A 21,688-nucleotide genomic window follows, 5' to 3' on the forward strand; every position below is an offset into this window, starting at 1 on the left:
TTGCTGGTACATGGAGCAGGCATGACTACTGGAAGAAACAGTTTTGTAAGCATGGATTCAACACAAGTAATATGAACTCACAATTTAAACACAAAACTCAAAGCCATCTTTGAGTAGAGGAGCAACTCTTTACTTCTTGCAATCAATGCAGTGCAAAACAGCTATTGTAAATATAAAGTGCCTTAAACATAACTGCAGGAGGGAAACAGCCCGTACAAACAGGAATCGGAGCAGGCTCATCGTCTGTCGTTACTGGTGCATCCACCACTTTATTTAGGTGCATCCACAGATTGCAGGTGCTGCCACATGTAAGATTCAGACATTTCACGCTCGATTCATATGACTGGGATAGCCCATTAGTGTTGTGATGAGGACCTTACTTCTTCTGCCAAGGTTCACATAAACACAGAATAGCAACTGGAGTTTAAAAAAGCCAAGGGAAGCTTTGAGGAGGAAGACCCACGCTTGGCTGCCATCCCACCAACCTCTCACAAAGTGGAGCGACTTATGCCCGTGCACTGGGATGCGCAGTGCGAACCCAAGGGATCTTCTATTGAGGGTGAGTTGCAACATAATGTTTTCCACTTCCTTTGTCCTCCAGCTCACATAAAATGCTGTACATCAAAGAGCAATCCCATGCATTTTTCAAGAGCTACACCTGAAGAGCCCCTGCTAAATTTTTAAACAGCATAAGCTGCATTATCAGCCACACACAGGAGCATTAGTACATCTAAATGTTTCACATAGTCTTGATCACTCAGGTCAGTGAAGACATCAGTTTTCATTGCTGGTGCCAAAAGCGTTCTGAGATGGTCGTGAGGACATGAGTGTAGGAAGGATGAGCATATTCTTTTGGCGGGCGGCATGGAAAGTACATCTATATTTAGGCATACCTGTAGGCCACAGTGATCTCACAGGTATGGCTTCCCTCGCTCCAAGTTCTCCTGCCTATGTTGAAGACACACCTCAGTATCCTAGCCTTTGATACTTGAGATATATATTCTTCTGACTGTATATTGCTTTAACTGATTTAACTGGGAGCCAGTGTGGTGTAGTGGTTAAGAGCGGTAGTCTCCTAATCTGGGGAACCGGGTTCGCGTCTCCGCTCCTCCACATGCAGCTGCTGGGTGACCTTGGGCCAGTCACACTTCTGTGAAGTCTCTCAGCCCCACTCACCTCACAGAGTGTTTGTTGTGGGGGAGGAAGGGAAAGGAGAATGTTAGCCGCTTTGAGACTCCTTAAAGGGAGTGAAAGGCGGGATATCAAATCCAAACTCTTCTTCTTCTTCTTCTTCTTAATCTTGAGAGGGCTTCAGCACTGCACCAAAGCGATCATTCCATCAGGACAAGCATTTTGGCTTGCCAGATAGAACAACTCCTCCCCTCTTCTCCCCTTGCACAATGCTATGGGGGTTTCTTCCAGATCCCCCCCCCCCGGGACAATTTTGGGGGGCACATGGGCATGAAGGGAGAGGAGTGGGAGAAAAGCCCATTGCACTAGCAGAAGTCCTTGCACAGGACTTCCACTTTACAGGGCTTGTTAGCTGAATCCCACCCCTTGTATTTCTATATTATAACACACCCTGAGACCTTATGGAGAAGGGCAAGTAAGAAATCATCATCATCATCATCATTGGCACCAAAGAATGGATGATGATATTCTTATCATTATTCTTAGTTTATTCTTTTCTATGCTTGTGGTAAAACAGCACAGTAGAAATGCACCTGTGGAGCCAATCCAGGATTTCTGCCTGTGTGTTTGCACCACACTGACCTCCCTGCCAGCTCTCTCTCTCCCTCAGTAAGAAACAGACCCACCTGCCCAGGAATCTAGTCTGGCAGCTCTGCCCCATGCAGCAATCTGCATCTGCTCCTTGCGTTATGTTGCTCATAAGCCTGGAGAAGGACCTCAGTTCATGTTTCTTTTCGCCTTCACTTCTCTTTCTGAAGGAAAGCAAATTAAAAAGAATTAAAGAGCTCATATTCATAATGTTTTGTGCGAATCAGACCTTAGGGTCTGGCATCTGACTTCCTCCCCCAACCCCATAATACTTTGTATTCTCTCCTAGAGGTAGACAACTACTCCACACCCAAAGATAAAAGTTATCTAGAGCATACATGCTTTCTCGCTTGTGACTTTGTTATCTGACTTTGCTCTAGATATTTCTCCTTGCCTATCAGAGGATGGCTACATATTAAATACATTATGATTCTCTCTCCAGCAAACATATATTGCAGCACCTTTGCCTAGTTTATTAAAGCTGATTTATTATCAGAGATCAGGACTGGGCTTAGCATCTTCGGAGCTGGCAGACCATGCACATCAGTGGAAAACACTGAGCCAGTTTCTTTGGCTGTTTCCCCACTAACGTTGTGTCAAAGGGAGAACATCACTTCAACAAAAGCAAAAAAGGCGCTCACTTGCCCTGTGACACATGATCTCTTTGTTTAGGTGGCCTGCTGATGCCAATTGAGATGGTTATCCTGGAATGAATACATCAGTCTGTTGTCCCTGTAATTTACTTGACACATGTGAACACCCCTTTATCAAGTAAAGCCAGTGATGAGCCTAAGGCTACATCTGTATGAGAACATTCCCTCAAAATACTTGTGGAAGAATCTTATCAGTAGTGTTAGGTTAAGAAAATGCCAATTTCAAAAAATCAGGCCACTATGAGCAGCCACACATCCATATCCAATCACACCTTTTCAGTATGTGCAGGACATATTGACACTCATGTCAATCCACAGAACTGCTGGTCCCTTGGCCTGCCTCTTTGTTCACTGCATAATATGAAAAGTCTTGTGGAGGAAATGGAAAGGGCAGGTGTGTGACAGCACAGCTAACTTCTGAAATTGAGCACCTCCTTATGGCTATGTCTGCGGTGCTGGATATGGCCAAGCAGGTGAGCCCCATCCAGGTGGTTCTGGGATAGGCACCGTCACCAAGTAGCTGGAAGGCACGTAGCCCTTCTGGCCATTCACTTCCACCAGGCTCCACTCTGTGCATCCCTTCTTGTCATGAGGTTCCAACACAGTCACTGGCTCACCTGCTTGCAAGCTGACCTCATGACTGCTCCTGGCTGCGAATGGATAACCAGCAACTACCTGAGGAAAGCACAGAGATTGAATGATAACACTGCATACATATGCCACACAAAGGAGAAAGGAGAAACAAGGGCTGCCCAGCCACAGAGGTAAACTAGGTTACCCCTCTGGGGTGCATGTCTCAGCTGTAAGAATATCATGGAGAGGTAGGCAGGCATATTGAAGTTTATGGCACAGCAGTAGCCAGGTCAGCCTTCCTTGGCCTGGTGCTTTCTGGATGTTGTTGGGCAGCAGCGCTGACTTGGACCCCACACAAGGTTCACCACTGGTTGCTCTGCCTCAGGCAGCAAAATGCCTTGGCCACAAACCATGTAGCTGGGTTCTTCTAAGGCTATGCTATTCCAGGTTTCTGTCACACCAGCCGAGATCATCTTTTAAACATAATACCCACATTATATTGGGATGGTTGCACAAGTTTGCATATCTGAAATACAGATCTACCCAACAGTACTGCAAAATTCCTTCCATCCGCCACTGCCCAGCCATGTACACATGTATCTATGCCACAATATGCTGGGAAGAAATGAACGAAAAGAATTAAAAGAAGATTCATTGCTGAAATTTTCTACTCACATGTAAAGCCTGTGTCCTGAAATGAAGTGCTGGGCTGGGAGCTTGGGGCAAGTTGTAAGGGTGATGCATCTGTTCACCACCACCACCTGGGACTGACACCTGCATTCTGGGTTTTGGGTTTTGGACTAGATGATATGGCTGGAGTTTCCCAGGTGATACATAACCTCTTGGTCCTGTAGGGCACATAAAACCATTATGGTCAAGCTGAGCAGCAGGGTCCTCTCATCGGGTACAGCAGTTTTCTTTTTGATAATTTGGATTGATGGGTGGACTATAAATACAGTGAAGATAATGAAAGGGTTTGGCATTATTGGAAAGATTTGTAATGGGTGGGGAGGGAAAAGGCAGGCAGAAAGGCACTGCTCTTGTGTGGGAGAGAGAAAGGATGTGTGGTTTGTACTAGTGGAAGGAAAGAAGAACAGTGGTGGGGAGGAATAAGAAACAAGTGCAGGATGTTGACCTCGGGAACAAATTATATAAAGGAAGTCAAAGACAGAGAAAGGTGGAACTTGGAACAAGATGTGAGAAAGGGAGGATTTGGAAGCAATGTGTGTGGGGGGGGGGGGATAAGTGGTGGAAGGAGTAATTTGGAAAGTACAAAGAAAGATTAATAGAGTGGTAGGAAAACCAGTGCAGGAAGAGGAAGGAGGAAGGGGTGGAGAGAGGAGCAGTATTCAGAAAAAGACACAAAGCAAAAAGGGAAAGGAGGGTTTGGGAAGAAAGGAAAAGGTGTAGATATTCTCTGACCCTGTTCTCAGTGAGGCTCAAACAAGAAGCAGGCAGTTTGCAGGCCAGCCACCACCCATCCTCTCCATTCCCCTGAGCTTAATGGGCTTGCTACTAGCAGCTGGCCTGCCACTTTTCAGCTAGTTATCTTTTTTGTTGTTGTTCTGGCCCAGGCAATTGCAGCAGGGTGGCTGCTGAGACAGGGTTGGCCATGTACTTGCTGTTCTTTCTTTTTCTGCAGTAATGTGTGCACTAGACAATACACACGGAGCCTTCTGGGAGCATCAAGCATGCTTCAGTCCAGCTACCCCACATGTGCCTGAAGACTTTTCCCCCTCCAGTATGTTCAATGGGTCACTGGGCTCCCTTACTTTATATGAGCTGCACCCCTGCGCCTAGGCATCCCATGACCATGAACAGCAGTGTAGCGGTCCATTTAGAAGTGCAGGAGTTCATCATGACAGATGCAATTGTCACACCCTAAGGCAGGGAGATCTGTGTCATAAGTACTGACCTGGTGAGGTCCTTGGTAGCAAATAAAAGGTTTAGGTGTGTAGTTGCAACCCTTACCGTACCTCCACTATCCACCAGCCATCGGTTAGTGTTGCCCTTGGTATCCCTGTCATGCAAGAGAGCCACAATCTGCCCCCTCTGCAATACCAAGTCCATGTTTTTGCTGCCGCTGGTGTTGCTTGTCACTTGATATAGCTTTTCTGGGCCATGTTTGCTCATGAGCAAATGGACTTTCCTCTCCTCTGCAGGGCTAAGAGGCTGCTGAAAAGACACAGGGAGAAGTGGGTCAGAAACATCTTTCTGCAGTCAACTGTGCGACCACGTTAGTGCACTGGAGGATGAGTCATCATAAGTAGGGTGCAGCCACATCTGAACCAAAATATCTTAGAAGATGATGAAACAAATCCTGCAAATTGAACCAATTCTTTACATTTTACTGCATTGAACAGTGGGTTTTTGCAGATAACCTAACAGGATATATGCTTCCTATGGGGTAGATTTATTTTATTTTTAAGAAAATAAGAGTTAAAATTGCAGCCGGGAAGCACTGAGGAAGCAGACGTTTTGTGGGTTAAAGATGAGCTATACTGTTGCAGAATTTAGCTGTGAATAAAAACTCTGATGGGAAAAGGGGAAGGAAATTATTTGCATTTGCTTCTGTACTCACAGCTGCACTCCTTCCACAGAGATCCTCTGGGCTGGGGGTGGCTGTGGAATGCTAGTGCTAAGGCCTTTATAAACATTTACTTAAATAAAAATAAATGCACAGTAGTTAATCACAGAATGCAGGGGATACAAACACCTTGCCTGAGAGACAGCCCACAATACATTTTAGTGTGCAAGAGTGAGAAACTATAATGTTCAAACAGACAGTTTGTTTCCCTGTAAAGATATTCTGAAACCTGCTGCCTTTTGCTGCCTGCCTGATCCTGTCCAAGAGTTGGTTCTGTTTCATTTTTGTTTTGGTATTTTGCCTTGGGATTATTGTGGTTCCTGAGTACTGAAATTCCAATATTTTATTAGGTGGGGTGGGGTGGGAATCCAGTTACTGCCTGAAACAAGGACATATATAGTGAAGAATAGCCTTATGCAAGTGTCATGGGGACCTGGTGGATAGCAGCAACACCACCACTGATATGAGTAACTTCCCCCCTCTATGCCCATGCCACATATTAATGTATCAATCAGCCATTGTGTCTGGGGAGTTGTGGGAGAGGCGGGGGAAGAAAGGTTGCAGGAACACCCTCTAACCTTCATCAGTCTCCTACCTCTGCAACAGAGCTTGGCATAACAGTCTCAAATTTCTTGCAGTAGGAGTAGAGCTGAGCTTCAGCCTGGCTTAAAGAGTCCTTCACCATCTTCCCAAAATCAGGTGCAGGGAGGTGTCTGTGTGGCAGCTGTAAAGAAGAACCTTATAATTAATTGGAGATTTCGAGATATGTCTGGCAGGGCAAAAAGCCGATCTCAAGATATGTCTGGCAGGGCAAAAAGCCGAGAATCAAATATAAATTATTAACAGATGCAAAAGAAAGAGGAGGCTTTGCCCTGCCAGATTTGAAGTTATATTATGAAGCATCATGTCTTTGCTGGTTAAAAGAATGGATTAAACTTAAAAATACAAAGCTCCTGGATTTGGAAGGATTTGATAACAGATTTGGATGGCACGCACACCTTTGGAAAGAAAAGAAAAAGGGTTATAAATCATTTGAAAATCATATCTTCCGGAGATCGTTATTGGAAGTTTGGGACAGATACAAAAATATATTAGAAATAGGGGTCCCACATTGGTTATCCCCATTAGAGGTTATAGGTGTCAAAAAAAATAATATGAGAAGTGACTGGATTACCTATGGAGATTTGGTGGTGAAGGAAGGGGGGAAGTGGAGATTAAAACCATACGAACAAGTAAAGGAACATGTTTATGATTGGTTGCACTACTATCAAATAAGTGAAATGTTTAAAAAGGATGTGAAAGAAAAAGGGTACAAAGAAAAAGACTCAAAATTTCAAACAGAAATTGTCAATAATGATTGTAAGATAATTTCCAAAATGTATAAAATTCTGTTGGAATGGCATACAATGGATGAGGTCATGATTCAATGGGCCAAAGATTTAGGATATAACATAGAAATGGATGATTGGCAAAGAATATGGAATGAAAACCTGAAGTTTACAGCATGTGTCACATTGAAAGAAAATGTTATGAAGATGGTATATAGGTGGTATATGACACCAGTAAAATTAGCAAAAATGTACAAAATTACCGTATTTTTCCTTCTATAACACGCAGATTTTTTCTTCTAAAAAGGAAGGGGAAATGTCTGTGCGTGTTATAGAGCGAATGTGTGGTCCCTGGAGCCGAAAAATCATGCAAAAATCAAATCGCGGCGCTGCACGCTGCACGGAGAAGCGAAACCTGAAAAGAGGAAGCGGCTGCTTTCCTGCATTCTGCCTCAGGGTCTTACTGCCCACCCTCCTCTGTTTCGTTGCTGTGTTTGCTGAAACGGAACAAAGAGCAGGGAAAGCCCCTCCCCTCCAGGCAAGCTCCGGTGCTGCTGGGGGAGAGGGAGAGAGAGGGGGGAAGGGAGAGAGAGGGGGGAGGGGGAGGGAGAGAGGGGGGGAGGGCGAGAGAGGGGGAGGGAGGGAGGGGAGAGAGAGAGAGAGAGAGAGAGAGATGGCTGGCTTGGGTGGGGGGAAACTTTTGCCTTTCTTTCCTCCCTCCCGTTAAATCCCTCTCCTGCATTCTTAGCCAGCTGCTTCTCTGCACACCCCTCTAATGTCCCTTCTTTGTTTTTCCTTCGCTCCCCACTTAAAATGTGGTTACAAAGCATGGATCCACAGGGATCCTCAGGATCTTTGCATTGGGTCACCCCAAATTCACCATCAGATCACATAGCATGTCCATGGCTACAGCCTGCACCAAAAAAATCAGGCACCCACTGTTGCTTGGGGCTGCAGTGGTGCAAAAATGTGGTTTAAAAGCATGGATCCACAGGGATTCTCAGGATCCTTGCATTGGGTCACCCCAAATTCACCATCAGATCACATAGCATGTCCATGGCTACAGCCTGCACCAAAAAAATCACGCACCCACTGTTGCCTGGGGCTGCAATGGTGCAAAAATGTGGTTACAAAGCATGGATCCACAGGGATTCTCAGGATCTTTGCATTGGGTCACCCCAAATTCACCATCAGATCACATAGCATGTCCATGGCTACAGCCTGCCCCCCCAAAATCACGCACCCACTGTTGCCTGGGGCTGCAATGGTGCAAAAATGTGGTTAAAAAGCATGGATCCCCAGGGATTCTCAGGATCCTTGCATTGGGTCACCCCAAATTCACCATCAGATCACATAGCATGTCCATGGCTACAGCCTGCCCCCCCAAAATCACGCACCCACTGTTGCCTGGGGCTGCAATGGTGCAAAAATGTGGTTAAAAAGCATGGATCCACAGGAATTCTCAGGATTTTGGCATTGGGTCACCCCAAATTCACCATCAGATCACATAGCATGTCCATGGCTACAGCCTGCCCCCCCCCAAATCACATACCCACTGTTGCCTGGGGCTGCAATGGTGCAAAAACGTGGTTACAAACCATGGATCCACATGGATCCTCAGGATCTTTGCATTGGGTCAGCCCAAATTCACCATCAGAGCACATAGCATGTCCATGGCTACAGCCTGCCCCCCAAAAATCACGCACCCACTGTTGCCTGGGGCTGCAATGGTGCAAAAACGTGGTTACAAACCATGGATGCACAGGGATTCTCAGGATTTTTGCATTGGGTCAGCCCAAATTCACCATCAGATCACATGTCTGTGGCCACAGCATGAAGCACAAAAATGATACATCCACTGTTTCATTCAGAATGTTTTTTCCCTTGTTTTCCTCCTCTAAAAACGATGTGCGTGTTATGGTCAGGTGCGTGTTATAGAGCGAAAAATACGGTAGTAACAAATGTTGGAGATGTAAGGAGAAAGAAGGTACATTCATGCATATGTGGTGGGATTGTAAGAAAGTAAGGGGGTTCTGGGAGATGATATATAATGAACTAAAGAAAATGCTAAAATATAGCTTTGTTAAGAAACCAGAAACCTTTCTGCTGGGAATAACAAGAATGGACATAAATAGGAGAGACTGTAAACTTTTTCAGTATGCAATCACCGCAGCAAGAACATTGTTGGCCCAAAAATGGAAACAAGAAGAAGTACCGACTTTGGAAGAATGGAGGACAAAATTAACAGACTATGCAGAACTGGATAAATTAACTGGGAAAATCAGATTCCAAAAGGATCACAGGTTTTTTGAGGACTGGGGAAAATTTACGGAGTATTTGAAAACTGTATGTGAGGACTGTACAACGCTAGTGTGCTTTAAAGAAGCTTTGTGAAAATACAAGGAATATTGCTAGAAAGCAAATAAGGACAGAAATATAGTATTTAATGGCAATATTAAAATTAAGGAATGTGAAGATAGGATTTGAACTACGAATGATTGTCAGAGAAGTTGAGGGAGGTCCAATAAGCTAAAATATGTGATGTGCAAATTGATATGATTGGAGTTTTTTATGGAAAAATTTTTTAATAAAAAATTTATTAAAATATATATATATATAATTAATTGGAAATTTTGGGGTGGGGGGTGGGGGTGAATTATGGAAAGCAGAGAAAGGTACTTTTTATATTAAAAAATAGGATAATAACATAAGATAATGATGAGATTTGTAGCAGATTTTATGTACAAAGGTTTCTGAAAGCATGCAAAAGATCCATCCTGTTTGCAAGCTAAGTCGATCCTGTTGTGTGCAGAATATGTCTCTGCCAGTGCTTACTTTGCATTTTCCTTGCTCCTTCTTTGTTTACAGTCACTGGAAGAGGGACAGAGATGAATTGCATCCTTTTGTGTGTGGAAGGGATGAGGTTGTGAGAAGGAAGTAATCTCCTATAGCCATTGGGACTGCAAGGCAAGTCCTGCTCTCTGTAAGTCAATTTATAAAACGATGTATGGTGCGGAGATGGAGATATATATATAATTTCTCCCTGTCCCAGAAGAATCCAAGAGTGCTGTATCACTCAGTGAAGAAAGCACCTCTTCTCACAATGCATCATTAATGTATGATACACTCCTGCCCCCAGAAATAGTAAAGACTCCTGATTTAAATGGCTTTAAAAGAAGATTAGTCAGATTTCTAGAGATTAGGGCTATCCGTGGCTATTTCTTGCAAAGGCTATACAGAACCTCCATGTTCAGAAGCAATATACCTCAGAATGCCAGTTGCTTGGGTACAAATTGGGGAACCTGCTTGTGCAGTTTCCTTCTGGGGAATAAATGAGAGTTTCAGTGTGATCCAAAAGAGCTATTCTTCTGTATTTTGATTTATTAAGGTAGTACGTTCTTCTAGTGCATCCAGCAGGGCTTTCTCAATGGTGGGGCCCATGTTATGGAAGAACCTCTCCCAAGCAAGCATCCACACTGCATGTTTTCAGCTGTCTGCAAAAGCACCTTCGCAAGTTGGTTTTCGTGGTTTTGTAAGTTTAACATGTGAAAAAAGGGCACAGACTAGTTAGTTTTATTGCTGGTTTACATTATAGTGCATTGCCTCAAGCACACAGTGGCAAGGCAATGATGTCATATTTGGAGGAATTCAACCTCGCTCTAAGCTGATAGTTCCTTCGGGGCAAGGCTTTTGGCTTGCCACATGGAAGGATCCCTCCTCTCTTGTCCTGTTCCAGGTGTTCTCCCAACCTGCCCTGAGCTACGTTTGCAGGGCAGAGAGACAGGGCAACCCTGTTGCACATCTCCTTGCAGAGAGCATCCGCTGACAGGCTCATTAGCTGAGTCTTGCTCACTGGGTGGTATACTACTTAATTTTACTCAGAGAAGACCCATTGAAATTAATAGGCATGACTAAATTAGAAACAATTAACTAAAATATGTTCAACTGTTGCTTGTGGAGCAGGCAGTGGGGCAGCTTACCAGATCTGGGTGAAAAACAGAAGCAGCAAGCACAGATCCTGGCATAGCAGGAAAGGGCGTTGAAAGGCTGGTGGTGTGGGAAAGGATCATATAAGGATCTGAAACTCTGAGTCTTTTAAAATTTGGCGAGTCTCCGAGAGATTGAGAACAAGCCTGTCTTAGTCAGGTGACTCACTGCTTGGGCAGGATTCTAACACTGCTGAAGCACATGTCTCTGGCTGGGCAGGAGGAACAGAATCAGCTCTCCAAAGAAAAGGCATACAGCTTCATGGATATAAATGGAAGATCTCGTTAATAAATATGCTAATAGATGCTAGCTTAATGCTCATTGTTATCAGAAGCAGGGAGGAAGGAAGAGAGAGGGCAGTGGGCACCTGTTAGCCACAGTTAAACCTATTTCCTCTCTCTATTGAACTGTTTGAGGAGAGGGGAAGCGGCTTTTAGTCTTTCCCCAACAGCTTCGCTGGTAACGTAGCAAATGTCACAGTCCAAACCCGGGGGTCCCTTTCTTGGCCACCCATGCATATGACCAAGAGGTAGAGCCTGGGAACCATCTTTAACTGAGATGATAGTTTCACTAAGCACCCTTTCCCACTCCATCTGCCAGTGCATGTATGTCCCTAAGCCTGGGAGGCAATACAGTGATGTCTCTAGGCACAAACACCATAACCCCACATCCTCATCCTCCCTTCCAATTTTTTACCTGGGTAGCCTCCCGTTCTGCCTCTTGGAGAACTTGCTTGGCCAGATCCCTCAGAAGGGCCACAAAAGTACGCAGAATATGCCCCAACCACTGCTGGGCCACCTGGTTGAACATTGGGAGCTCAGACACAAGCAGTGAATTTATGGCGAGATAGGTATTCATGGCAGCCTCCTCTTCATATGTCACACTGCCTGTCTCGTTCCTCTTCTCCTCAAATTCCTCATAGTCCAGCTGCTTGTCCAAGCGCTTCTTGATCAGTTTTTGAGGCCCTTTCAGAGTCTCTGACAAGTTGACCAGCGGAAGGTACACCAGGTTCTCCAGTCGTCTCCTCTGCAAAGCAAGGAAAATCAAATACAGTTCTGAAATCTTGGCCTCCCCTGGCTCAGCAGATGGGAGGCATCGGGGACTGGGGCCCTTTGGGGTTCCACTAGGGAAGTGCTGAGGAATTCTTGCTCCAGAAGGTCAAGGAACATGTTCTGGGTCCCATCACCAGACTCCACCTTCTCACCTGTTATGCAACATGAACAGCCCAAGCCCAAAGGAACCCAGTTCCTAACAAAGATTTGCGGCATCATTTTACAACAATGAGCAACATGGGTCAGAATACAGTCAAAGGCTATGTATACAGTCAGGTCTCCCCCCCGCCAAAATTCAAATTGAAGTTGGAGGGCGGAATGCAGTATTTCATAAGAAGTAACAGGGTAGATATAGAAGAGAGATGGGTTTGTGGTGAATGCTGTGTGCACACTGCTTCCTAAACTAGCAGTGGGGATGCACTGGATTTATAGTAAGCAGGAGTGTGTAAACAGCCAAACTTTCAGTGTTTGTAGAATCAAGGCAGATGTTGTAGAGCAGTAGAACATGTGTTCTGGATGATTCAGAGATAAGCAGCCATCAAATATGCCAGTGTTTCCCAACCTTGTGCCTGCAGCTGTTTTTGAACTACAACTCCCATCATCCCTGACTAGCAAGACCAGTGGCAAGGGATGATGGGAATTGTAGTCCAAAAACAGCTGGAGGCCCAAGGTTGGGAAACACTGAAATATGCTACCAGGAAATGGAAAAGCTCTGAAGCAGCCAGGATGGAGAAAGGTAGATCTGCTACATTCTTCCTCCCTACACCACAACCAGGCTGTAACTAGAAAGAACCAAGACGTTACTTACAAACTCAGCAAAGACAGTGCTGTGGAGTTTTCCTGCAAGCTGGCAATATTGTTGGATAGTCCCTACTTCTGTTCCTAGTTCGTTTTCATGCGGTTTATAGCTGAGGAACGCCTAAGAGACAAAGAAAAGAGCCTGATTACATGAAGAAGTGATTAAGATATGTTTTTGCTGCTAGGCAGTGTCGCCAATACTGAACTAGATGAACCAGTATTCTGACCTGGTAGAAAGCTGCTCCCTACGGTCCCAGAGTAGGGAATTAATTTTCAATTAATTGACCCATCTGTATCCTGGTTTTCTGAAACACTGGGTAGCTAACAATGCTATGAGAGAGGAACCGTGAGTTATGACATTGATCCAGTAAAGGAAGATCTGTGGTGAAACTTTCCTCAAAATGCACTGGGTGGTCTTTCATCTTCAAGTCCAAACATTCTTCTCCTTTCTGTTCTGGTTACATAACCTGCTTAGAGTATCAGTGAAATATGTGACTGAATGGGGCCATTAGTACCAACAAATCTATTTTTAGATGGTGCTCTGAAGTCTCATAACTTCTTACTGTGAGGCTGATTGTATACCAATAAAAACTTCCACAATCTATTGCAGAGTCCCAAAACCATAGAATCTGCAAAGCAGCGAATTGTGATCACAGATCACCACTTTGTGTAACTAACAGCAAAGTCAACATATTTTTAATTTTTCTGATTTCAGCCAGCTCCTACTTCAGAAACATAACCTGCTCAAAGAATGAGTGAAGCAGCCTATTGTATGGAGCCGTTCACAGCAATTCTCAGTGGCAAGTGTGTTTTTAGATGGGCACACTCCTGTTTCCTCTCCATCCAGTGAGCTCCCACTTCTGCTTTGGGAAGTGGTGTACACACCACGTTAACCACAATCCACATCTATTCTGTATCTACCCTTTCATTTTTAATGGAATATTGCATTTTGATGCATTTGAAGAAGAGGGATTTGCATGGGTTAACACAAAGAAGAGTGAGGAGCATAAATATTCCCAGACTATCCCTGTACCTTTAACCTGTCAACTTACTTCTTCTCTATCCCCTTGTTTCTTAGACTGATATGTTGCATCCTGTTTACAACTTCCTCCTCCTCCTCACACTCTTTTCTTCGACCTCAAGATAAGAGGGTCATCTTCCTGCTTTCCTCTAAGAGAACAACGGAGCAGACATGACTGCCCTGTCCTCCTAGGCTAATTAGTTAGGTCAGAACTTGAAACTTTCCCATCCATGTTATGTATTTCCTAAAACAAATAACATTATCATTTTCTCACCTACAAGCATCTCTCTGTGTGTGATTGCAGCAAAGATTCACCACCCAAATGCTGCTCACTACATTCAAAAGGGTTTCAGTAGGCAATTGGGCCCTGCTATCCCAGTGGATCCAAACTGAAAAATGAGTGGCCTAGCTGCACTTTAAGATGGCAATGTGTGCTCCAAAGTACCCCTATGGGATAGATCTGGTGTGGGGATGTATCCATCCTAAGGAAAACAGAGTCTTGTGAAAGAAAGCATCAGAATCAGTTATGAGAATAAAAAAAGTGGGAGGATTTTCTGGTCACTCTGGGCTCATCCACACTTCCTCTTGTCCTGCAACTTTCCCCTGGGGAAAACTGCTCTTTAGAGCTCAATTGGAGCAAATGGCAATTTGGGCTTTCTGTGGATTGCTATTTGCTCCCAATTAGAGCTAAAGAGCGGATTCTCCCTGGGAAAGGAATGGGGCAAGGGAAAAAATGTTTGGACCCATGCTTTCCAGGCATGGGACAAGTGGAAGTGTGTTTAAGCCCTCTGTCTATCCTCTTTCAAGAAGTGCATTCTGAACTCCGTAATGTTGAGACTGTGCTTGAGGGTGAAGTCTGGGCTCTTTGTTTGTGGCCAAGGACTAATACTTGCAGATGTATGAGGAAGAGAAAAGCAGAGCAATTTAAAAGCTGCTGTCAGGCTGCCAAACAATGCATTTGGAGGTCAGGTCGTTTCCACCCTTGGTTCATATAATCCTAGGAGTTTATTCACACCTCCAACAGGATCTCCCCCAGAGCATGGAGCCTGAGTATGTTCGACATGCTGAATCTCAAGAGCAGGAGATTGCAGCATGTGCCAAGCACTGTTAGCTTTGAGGACACTCTTTCTGATTCATTTCCTTCTAGCAAAACACCAGAGCAGACTGGGCATAAAGCAATAATACCACAATGAAAGGTTAAACTGTGACACAGCCCATCTCTCAGGCTCAGCGGAAGAAAGATTGATGTGTTTCCTAAGGTTTGGTTCCCTATCTGCTTTCAAAATCTTTACTGGTGGAAACTATCTCAATTCCTGCTGGAAGATTACAGCTTGCCTCCCAGAAGAGCATTTATTCATACTTACTCCTTTCCTTTCAATTACCTGTTAATATACCTGAGGAATTGTGGATGAACATCCCATCCACAGATATGAACCTGAAATGCACAGATGGCAAGGAAGACCCCAAAGGTGTAGCCAGGTGTTTGTGTCAGACTCACATCTGAAAATGTTCTCCAATGTAAAGATGTGCATCTGCAGCCATTTTAAGAGCATAAAAATATTCCTGCTAGATCCCTCATGCAGACTCATTTCCCCAAATTGAATTTGGATTAGTGATGTTTCTCTGTGGCTTGCGGAAATCAGAACTAATGGGCCCAGGCACTTACATGCAAACTAAAAGTTTTAACTCTGATACAAATGGGCAGACCTCAGTCATGATTCTCCAAGTACTTTCTGACCAGCTACTGAAACTTTGTCAGAGACAATGACGGGTTGTCAGGGGAACTCTAAGAAATCCCTGCTGAGTACTCTGTGTACTTATCCCATGAGATAGCTTCAACATGAGATAAATGAATATTAATACCTCCGTGTTGCTCAGGAAAGAGGCCACATTCTCCTTCAGATCGGCTACAGCTGATGACAAATCTTGGAACTTTTCTTCCAGTGTGTCAAACTCTTTGTCCTTTGTCTAAAGACCAGAGAGAGGAAATTATATTATAGCCCCAATGGACAGCAAAGGGTTAGCCTCAAGTTACAGAATGCTAGGGGAGAAGATGAGACGCTAAATGTGTTGGCATGGTAGCAACAGTACATAGTGATGCCTGTGCATGTGCATCATTCCTTTACATTTATATTGCAGATAATGGGTTGAATCCAATAGTGCCGTTCTGTTCATGTGACAGACTTCTACTTGTTCAGTGGAACTTCCTTCTCCTCTCCTCTGCAGCCCCATCCCCAAAATCTGCTCAAGAGGGCTGGGGGTGCCATGGAGCAGATTTTGGGGGTGCACAAGGACAGGAGAGGAAGTTCTGTTGCACCTCTCATGCAGTGTTGAACAAAATATTAATGAATTATTATTATTTACACAAAACAAGCACCTGTCGCCCTTGGAGTCTTCCAGGAAATTAAACATTATTCCTGATATATGCACACCTTAGATCAGCAGGAAACTAAATACCTAATACAAGACTTGCTATGTGAATTCTTCTTCTGTACCTCTGAAGTGCCCTGGTGCCTGATAACATTTTCCTGTTATATACCTGCTGCATAAACAGCAGAGTTGGGATATTGAAAGGGATGGTTTCATTTTATTTTCAAATTATGATAATAAAAAATTAAGATTAAAAAATAAGAACTATGGAGGGTCGTAGCTCAGTGGCAAAGCATCTGCTTTGCATGCAGGTCCCTGGTTCAGTCCCTGGCATCTCCAGGCAGGCCTGGGAGAGACCCTTGTCTGAAAAACTGGAGAGCTGCTGCCAGCCAGTGTAGACAATACTGACTTAACCCAGCCAGTGGTCTGACTCGGTATACAGTAGCTTCTTATGCGCCTATGACTACTAGGACATGGAGAGAGGAGATTAAATTTAAAACTATACAGATAAAAAATGAAATAAAAAGGCCAAGAGGATTCCTTGCAATTCCTGGATTCCCCCCCCCCCCCGCCCCGGATTTTTTCAGTTCATTCTCACACTTCAGAAACCACATAAACCAGGTTGCAATGCCCTGACACTGCTAATTTTTCTGCTGATGGAAAGAACCATGACTTCGTTTCAGATTGCCAGCCCAGCTTCCCATTGTGGTTAATGACTGATCGGCTGCTCTTAAGCAGGGTCAAAGGGCTTAAACTTCTGTAAAACAGGAACCATCCTGAGCTTGATACCTCAGCAGGAGTGCGATGAGGACAGGAAAATGCTTTGCATTCTTACCACACTGCACAATTTACTGGTGTTGCCGTTAACTATGAAAGAAACACTCCTGGCCAGGTCACAAGTGGGCACTGTTATGTGATCTCCTCAATGTTGATGTCATGATCCCAAAACCAATTGCATGAGCTCAGAGAGGCTAAAATGTGATAGCTTATTGCTATCTATGAAGCAGCCTGAAGACACCAAGTCAGTGAGTTCAGTCTGATGAAATAGAAACTATGGGTGGCATAGAAGAATGCTTTTCCAACAGCCAGTCTTGGTTTGTGTGTGTGTCCTGAATTCACCCTCCCTTGCCACTCTAGGATGCTGCCAGCCCACCATTTCAGTGAGATAGTGGAGACAAGACAAGCACAGAGCACTCACCTTAGGCACAATTCCAGCCTCCTGCATAAAGAGGCGGCTCAGTCGCGTGGTCTTCTTGGCAATGGAATGGGGGTTGAGGCGAGCCAGGCGTTCCCGCAGAGTCAGATACCCAGGCTTGTTATATTTATTTGCTATTCTCATGTCACATGGGTTAGAAGGTAGGAAAACAGGGAAGGAGCACATTACATAAGGTGGAAATGAATGCCCTGGGCATTTGGTGATACAGAACACCGTCCCAATAGAAAAAGAAGACTATAGTTTCTGAGACATGGCTTTGGTGGTGGAGAAGCACCTTGTTCTGTTTTGAAGTATCAGCTATCTTTCAATTAAAACTGGCCCTGAGATTGCCATGAAGGATTTGCTGAGTTGGCCACTTTCTTTCATTCTTTCATTCTTATTTTATTTTTATTTGCTTCTCTGTTACAGTTCTTCATTAGTACATCAACATTAACACAACTGTTGCATTCAAAAAGGATTGGTAAGAAAAATATTTCTTGGGTTGACCACTTTCAAGGAAGCAGCATATTAATTAATTATTGGGATTATCACACACCACTCGTCTCTTTCTGTTACCCTTCCCTGTTACCCTTCCACTTTGCTTTGTTTACCATCTAGCCTGGTGAAGAGTTGCAGAGGACTCAAAACCTTGCACACTGTTTTGTGAAATTTTGGTTGGCCTAAAAAAGGAATTGCCCTACTGTGGGTTTTTTTAATGAGAGAAAATGGCTGCCTTTGGTTTTTTTAGCATGTACTGTGCCCATCTTCTGAGACCACAGTTAAGGGGCACACTCTGCCCCTTTTGCTTCAGTGCAAACTTTGCCGCTGAGTGCTCCCAGCTTCACAGGGGATACTCAGCCCAACTCCTCAGGTGCAACTGGGCAACAGCTCCAAAACAAAATGGAAGGATGCTTTCCTCATGTGTTTGCATGGTTGTGTTTGTGTGTGCGTGGGCATCCATAACACTGAGCAAGAAATTGGCTATCAAGAGACCATGCTGTCTATTGTGTTTCTTTATCTTATGCTGGTCTACTGTAATTGAGAGAATGAGTGTATGTACGCTCTACTTCTGCAGTTGCCAATTGCCTATCTAGGATGTTTTATTTATGTATGGAGGTGCTTTTACTTATGGAGGTCTATGACCGTAATAATGATTTGGATTTGGATGGCTCAGATCCATATCCAATTGTGAGTATATGGTTCCTGATTCTTAGCCTATTAATTTTCTTAGGGCTGGTTTAGCAATCTACTCTCAGTGCAGAGGTGGAACTGACGTTAGAGTTACTGAATGATATTCAACTAAGTTTGACATCAGCGCATCCACTGTACTCTTTTTGGTGCCTGCTGAAAACCTTTTTGTTTAGGTAAGCCTACCAAGATATATAGAATACTTGCATGTATTTTAATCTGTGTTTAGCTTATTGCTGATTTTAATTATTATTTGAATGTTTCAGATGTCTGTTTTAAACTGCTTTTACTGATAAATTTGTTTCATTCCTTCTGAAAACTGTTGTGAGGATTTTTTTTCTACACTCAAACTGTTTATAAATTATATTAAATAATTAAATAAAACAAGTAAGTTTGCAATGTTTATTAATTTCAGTGGGCTTACTCAGAGTAAAACATAGCTCAATACAAACTTTTTTAAAAAAAAAAATATTTTCTTTTCTATGCTGTCTGCATTTTTTCTTGTCATTATTGAGACACAGCCATCCTTGGGGTAACCCACTCAATGTAGACCTCAGAGTCCCACAAGGAGGCATCAAACGTATGCCCAGAGTGGCTTCAGGAGAATAAACAAGCCCAAGTGACTGAAACCACCCACACAGTACAGGGCTCCTGGAGTAGAGCAGATGGTGTCCAGAGAGCATCCATTTCCCTCACCTACTTCCTTGCGTCTTTTGTACTCATTGATATTGGCATTGACGTCTGTCATAGCAGCAGCTGCAGCTTGGAGAGCTCCATAGGCACTGTCGCTGACTGGGGTATTTTCCAATATCTTCTGCAGCAGCAGTGGGTATTTTGTGACCCGTTGCACTGGCATCACCAGGAAGAAGCTCAGGTCTGAAGCCCCAATGTGAGGCCTGTCAAAGAGATGCAGAAGGACAGCAAAATTTAAGCAGGCTTCAGAACTTACTAGCCCAGTGATTCCCTAGGTTTCTCTAGTAGTACAAGTACTAGTGCTTTTACTTATGGTAGAAGCTCATGGGCGTAGCCAAGGGATCAAGTAAATAAAAATACTTAACTAAAAGTAGAAAGAATCAGAATATTTGAAATTGAAATGTTTGCTGAGGTCACTTGGACGATGCTGTGGCGGATTCTAGTGACACAGCTGGCAACCCTACTGAGCGATAGGCCTGACTTCCGTGAATTGACTAATCACGTCACAGGTAGCTTGGCCCCCCCCCCATTAACATAAATCCTGGCTACGCCCATGCAGTAATTGTACCCTACTAGTTTGATTTTGTTTGTTTGTTGAAGCCTGTAAGAAAACTGGAACCATTGCCTGGTGCCTAGTTATTCTGTCATGGTGCATGGTGATTGTATCATTGCCATGTTAACTGGTTACACCATGCAGCAGAGCCTGGAGAATTCGTTTGCTGCTGTTACACTGACATTATGAATGAGGCCATCCGTGACCAGTGCAAGGCTTCATCTTCCAGCATCTTGTTTCAGCAGTGCCCAACCAGATACTTTTAGGAAGACCACAAGCAGGGCACAAAAGCAAGAGCCGTCCCCTGTTGTTGCTCCCCAACCACTGGTATTCAGGAGCACACTGCCTCTGAATATGGGGATAGCATAGCTGCCCATAGCAATATCAATTGATTAACATCTCCTCCATGAAGAACTATGCTGGTGGTCATAACACTTTATGGCAGTGAATTCCATAAATCTGTTAATTGTTATGTGAAGAATTGCAGGAGGGGGGGCCAAGAGGTCATTAGTTCTTGGCAATGGAGGCCACAGTACGGGCTTGAACACTGAATGCTGCCCATATGCATGGCACATCATGGATGCTGGATGCTGGGAACTATAAGAAATTAATGGAACAACAGTGGGAAGATGTAACATAGACCATATTTGCACTCTGCTCTTGCCCATTATTCTCTATTCATTCTCTTACTGATTCCACCCACCCACCCACACCCACACACCCCGATTCAAGGCTAGAAACTAGCTGAGGTTAACTAATGTACACTTTGTTCCATTGACCTGCGTAGACCTTGGCAGATTTCCACTCTCTGGTTTGGGGAGCTTGTCCTTGCTCATTTGCAAAAGAGAACTGTCGCCTCTCACAGCCGTGCTCAGTCACTCAGATAACAGTCTCAGCCAGCTGAAGTGATGGACTGACCCGAAGGACACAGATGCTGCCAGCCACTGACTGATGTCCTTGCCTCATTACACACAGTGTCATGTTTGTTTAGCTAATGAACTCACCCTGGGATTGATTCTTCTCCAACAGATGGAAGGAAGAAGTAACAGTGCCTGGGAATAGCTGCCTGCAGCAGGGCCTCTGAGTGGGCACTGCATCACAACATGGCCATGATCTTTTTAGCCATATCCAGAAACACACTGCTGAATAGGTTGAAAAACAGAAGTTCCTGGTTCAGTTCCTCATTGCCATTGGTGGACCTTCGGATTAACCACCAACAATGACACAGGCAACAGAAGCAAGAAGAGTGTGAGGAGTAACTATACATTGTGGAGGGCAAGTAAACCAGAAATAATGTGGGGCCCTCTAGATGTTGTTGGACTACAACTCCCATCAGCCCCAGCCAGGATAGCTAACAATGAGGGATGATGGGAGTTGTAGTCCACAACACCTGGAGAGCATCACATTGGCTCCCCCTTAAGTAGACAAGCCTACTTCACAAGCCTACTTCTATTTCACATTTGAAGTCTGGGTCACATGTTTCTGACTATCAAGGGAGCTACTTACACTGTGACAGTCAGGGTATCCACAATCTCTTTCTGCAGCCTTGGCTCATTCCTGTAAATCTCCAGCAGTAGAAGAGCTTGATCATAGTCACCACAATAAATTTTATAGACGTTCTCCATCTCCTCTTTGAGCTCTTGGAATAAGGTGCCTACCATAGCAAAGGTACAATATTGATTCTGCAGCACACCAATCACATCTCCAAGACAGGTGCCTAAGAAAACCCTCAGAACCACCAAAGTAACAGCAGCAATAATTGTCCTCTAAACAATTAATCCTTGATCCTTACCTATGGAACATAAGAGGCCCCCTTCTCCTTTTTATGAAAAACTAAAAGCCTGTATCCAGAGCTGGCAAGTTAGTTAAATTGAAACATAAGATCAATAAGTCCAGTGTCTAAATTACCAA

The 21,688-nt window shown here is 44.1% G+C and overlaps 1 protein-coding gene across 6 annotated transcripts in view; it reads right to left on the reverse strand.

Annotated features, from left to right (window-relative positions):
* Positions 1-2,247: 2,247 nt before the first annotated feature.
* ARHGEF37 (Rho guanine nucleotide exchange factor 37) overlaps positions 2,248-21,688 on the reverse strand; it is a 56,325-nt gene continuing 36,884 nt past the window's right edge. For 5 of the 6 annotated variants that reach the window (XM_081852093.1, XM_081852092.1, XM_081852089.1 and 2 more), the window contains 10 exons: positions 21,284-21,431; positions 19,228-19,427; positions 17,347-17,477; positions 15,642-15,746; positions 12,768-12,878; positions 11,604-11,933; positions 6,188-6,316; positions 4,982-5,180; positions 3,681-3,853; positions 2,248-3,107 (listed from right to left, as the gene is read on the reverse strand). In XM_081852093.1, coding sequence (XP_081708219.1) covers positions 2,874-3,107; positions 3,681-3,853; positions 4,982-5,180; positions 6,188-6,316; positions 11,604-11,933; positions 12,768-12,878; positions 15,642-15,746; positions 17,347-17,477; positions 19,228-19,427; positions 21,284-21,431 — 1,760 coding nt within the window. In that variant the 3' untranslated portion in view covers positions 2,248-2,873. The remainder of the gene's footprint in view (positions 3,108-3,680; positions 3,854-4,981; positions 5,181-6,187; positions 6,317-11,603; positions 11,934-12,767; positions 12,879-15,641; positions 15,747-17,346; positions 17,478-19,227; positions 19,428-21,283; positions 21,432-21,688) is intronic. The other variant, XM_081852090.1, reaches the window with a different exon arrangement.

The sequence above is a fragment of the Podarcis erhardii genome (assembly GCF_964252035.2).
Source record: "Podarcis erhardii genome assembly, chromosome: 2".
NCBI classification, from domain to species: domain Eukaryota; kingdom Metazoa; phylum Chordata; class Lepidosauria; order Squamata; family Lacertidae; genus Podarcis; species Podarcis erhardii.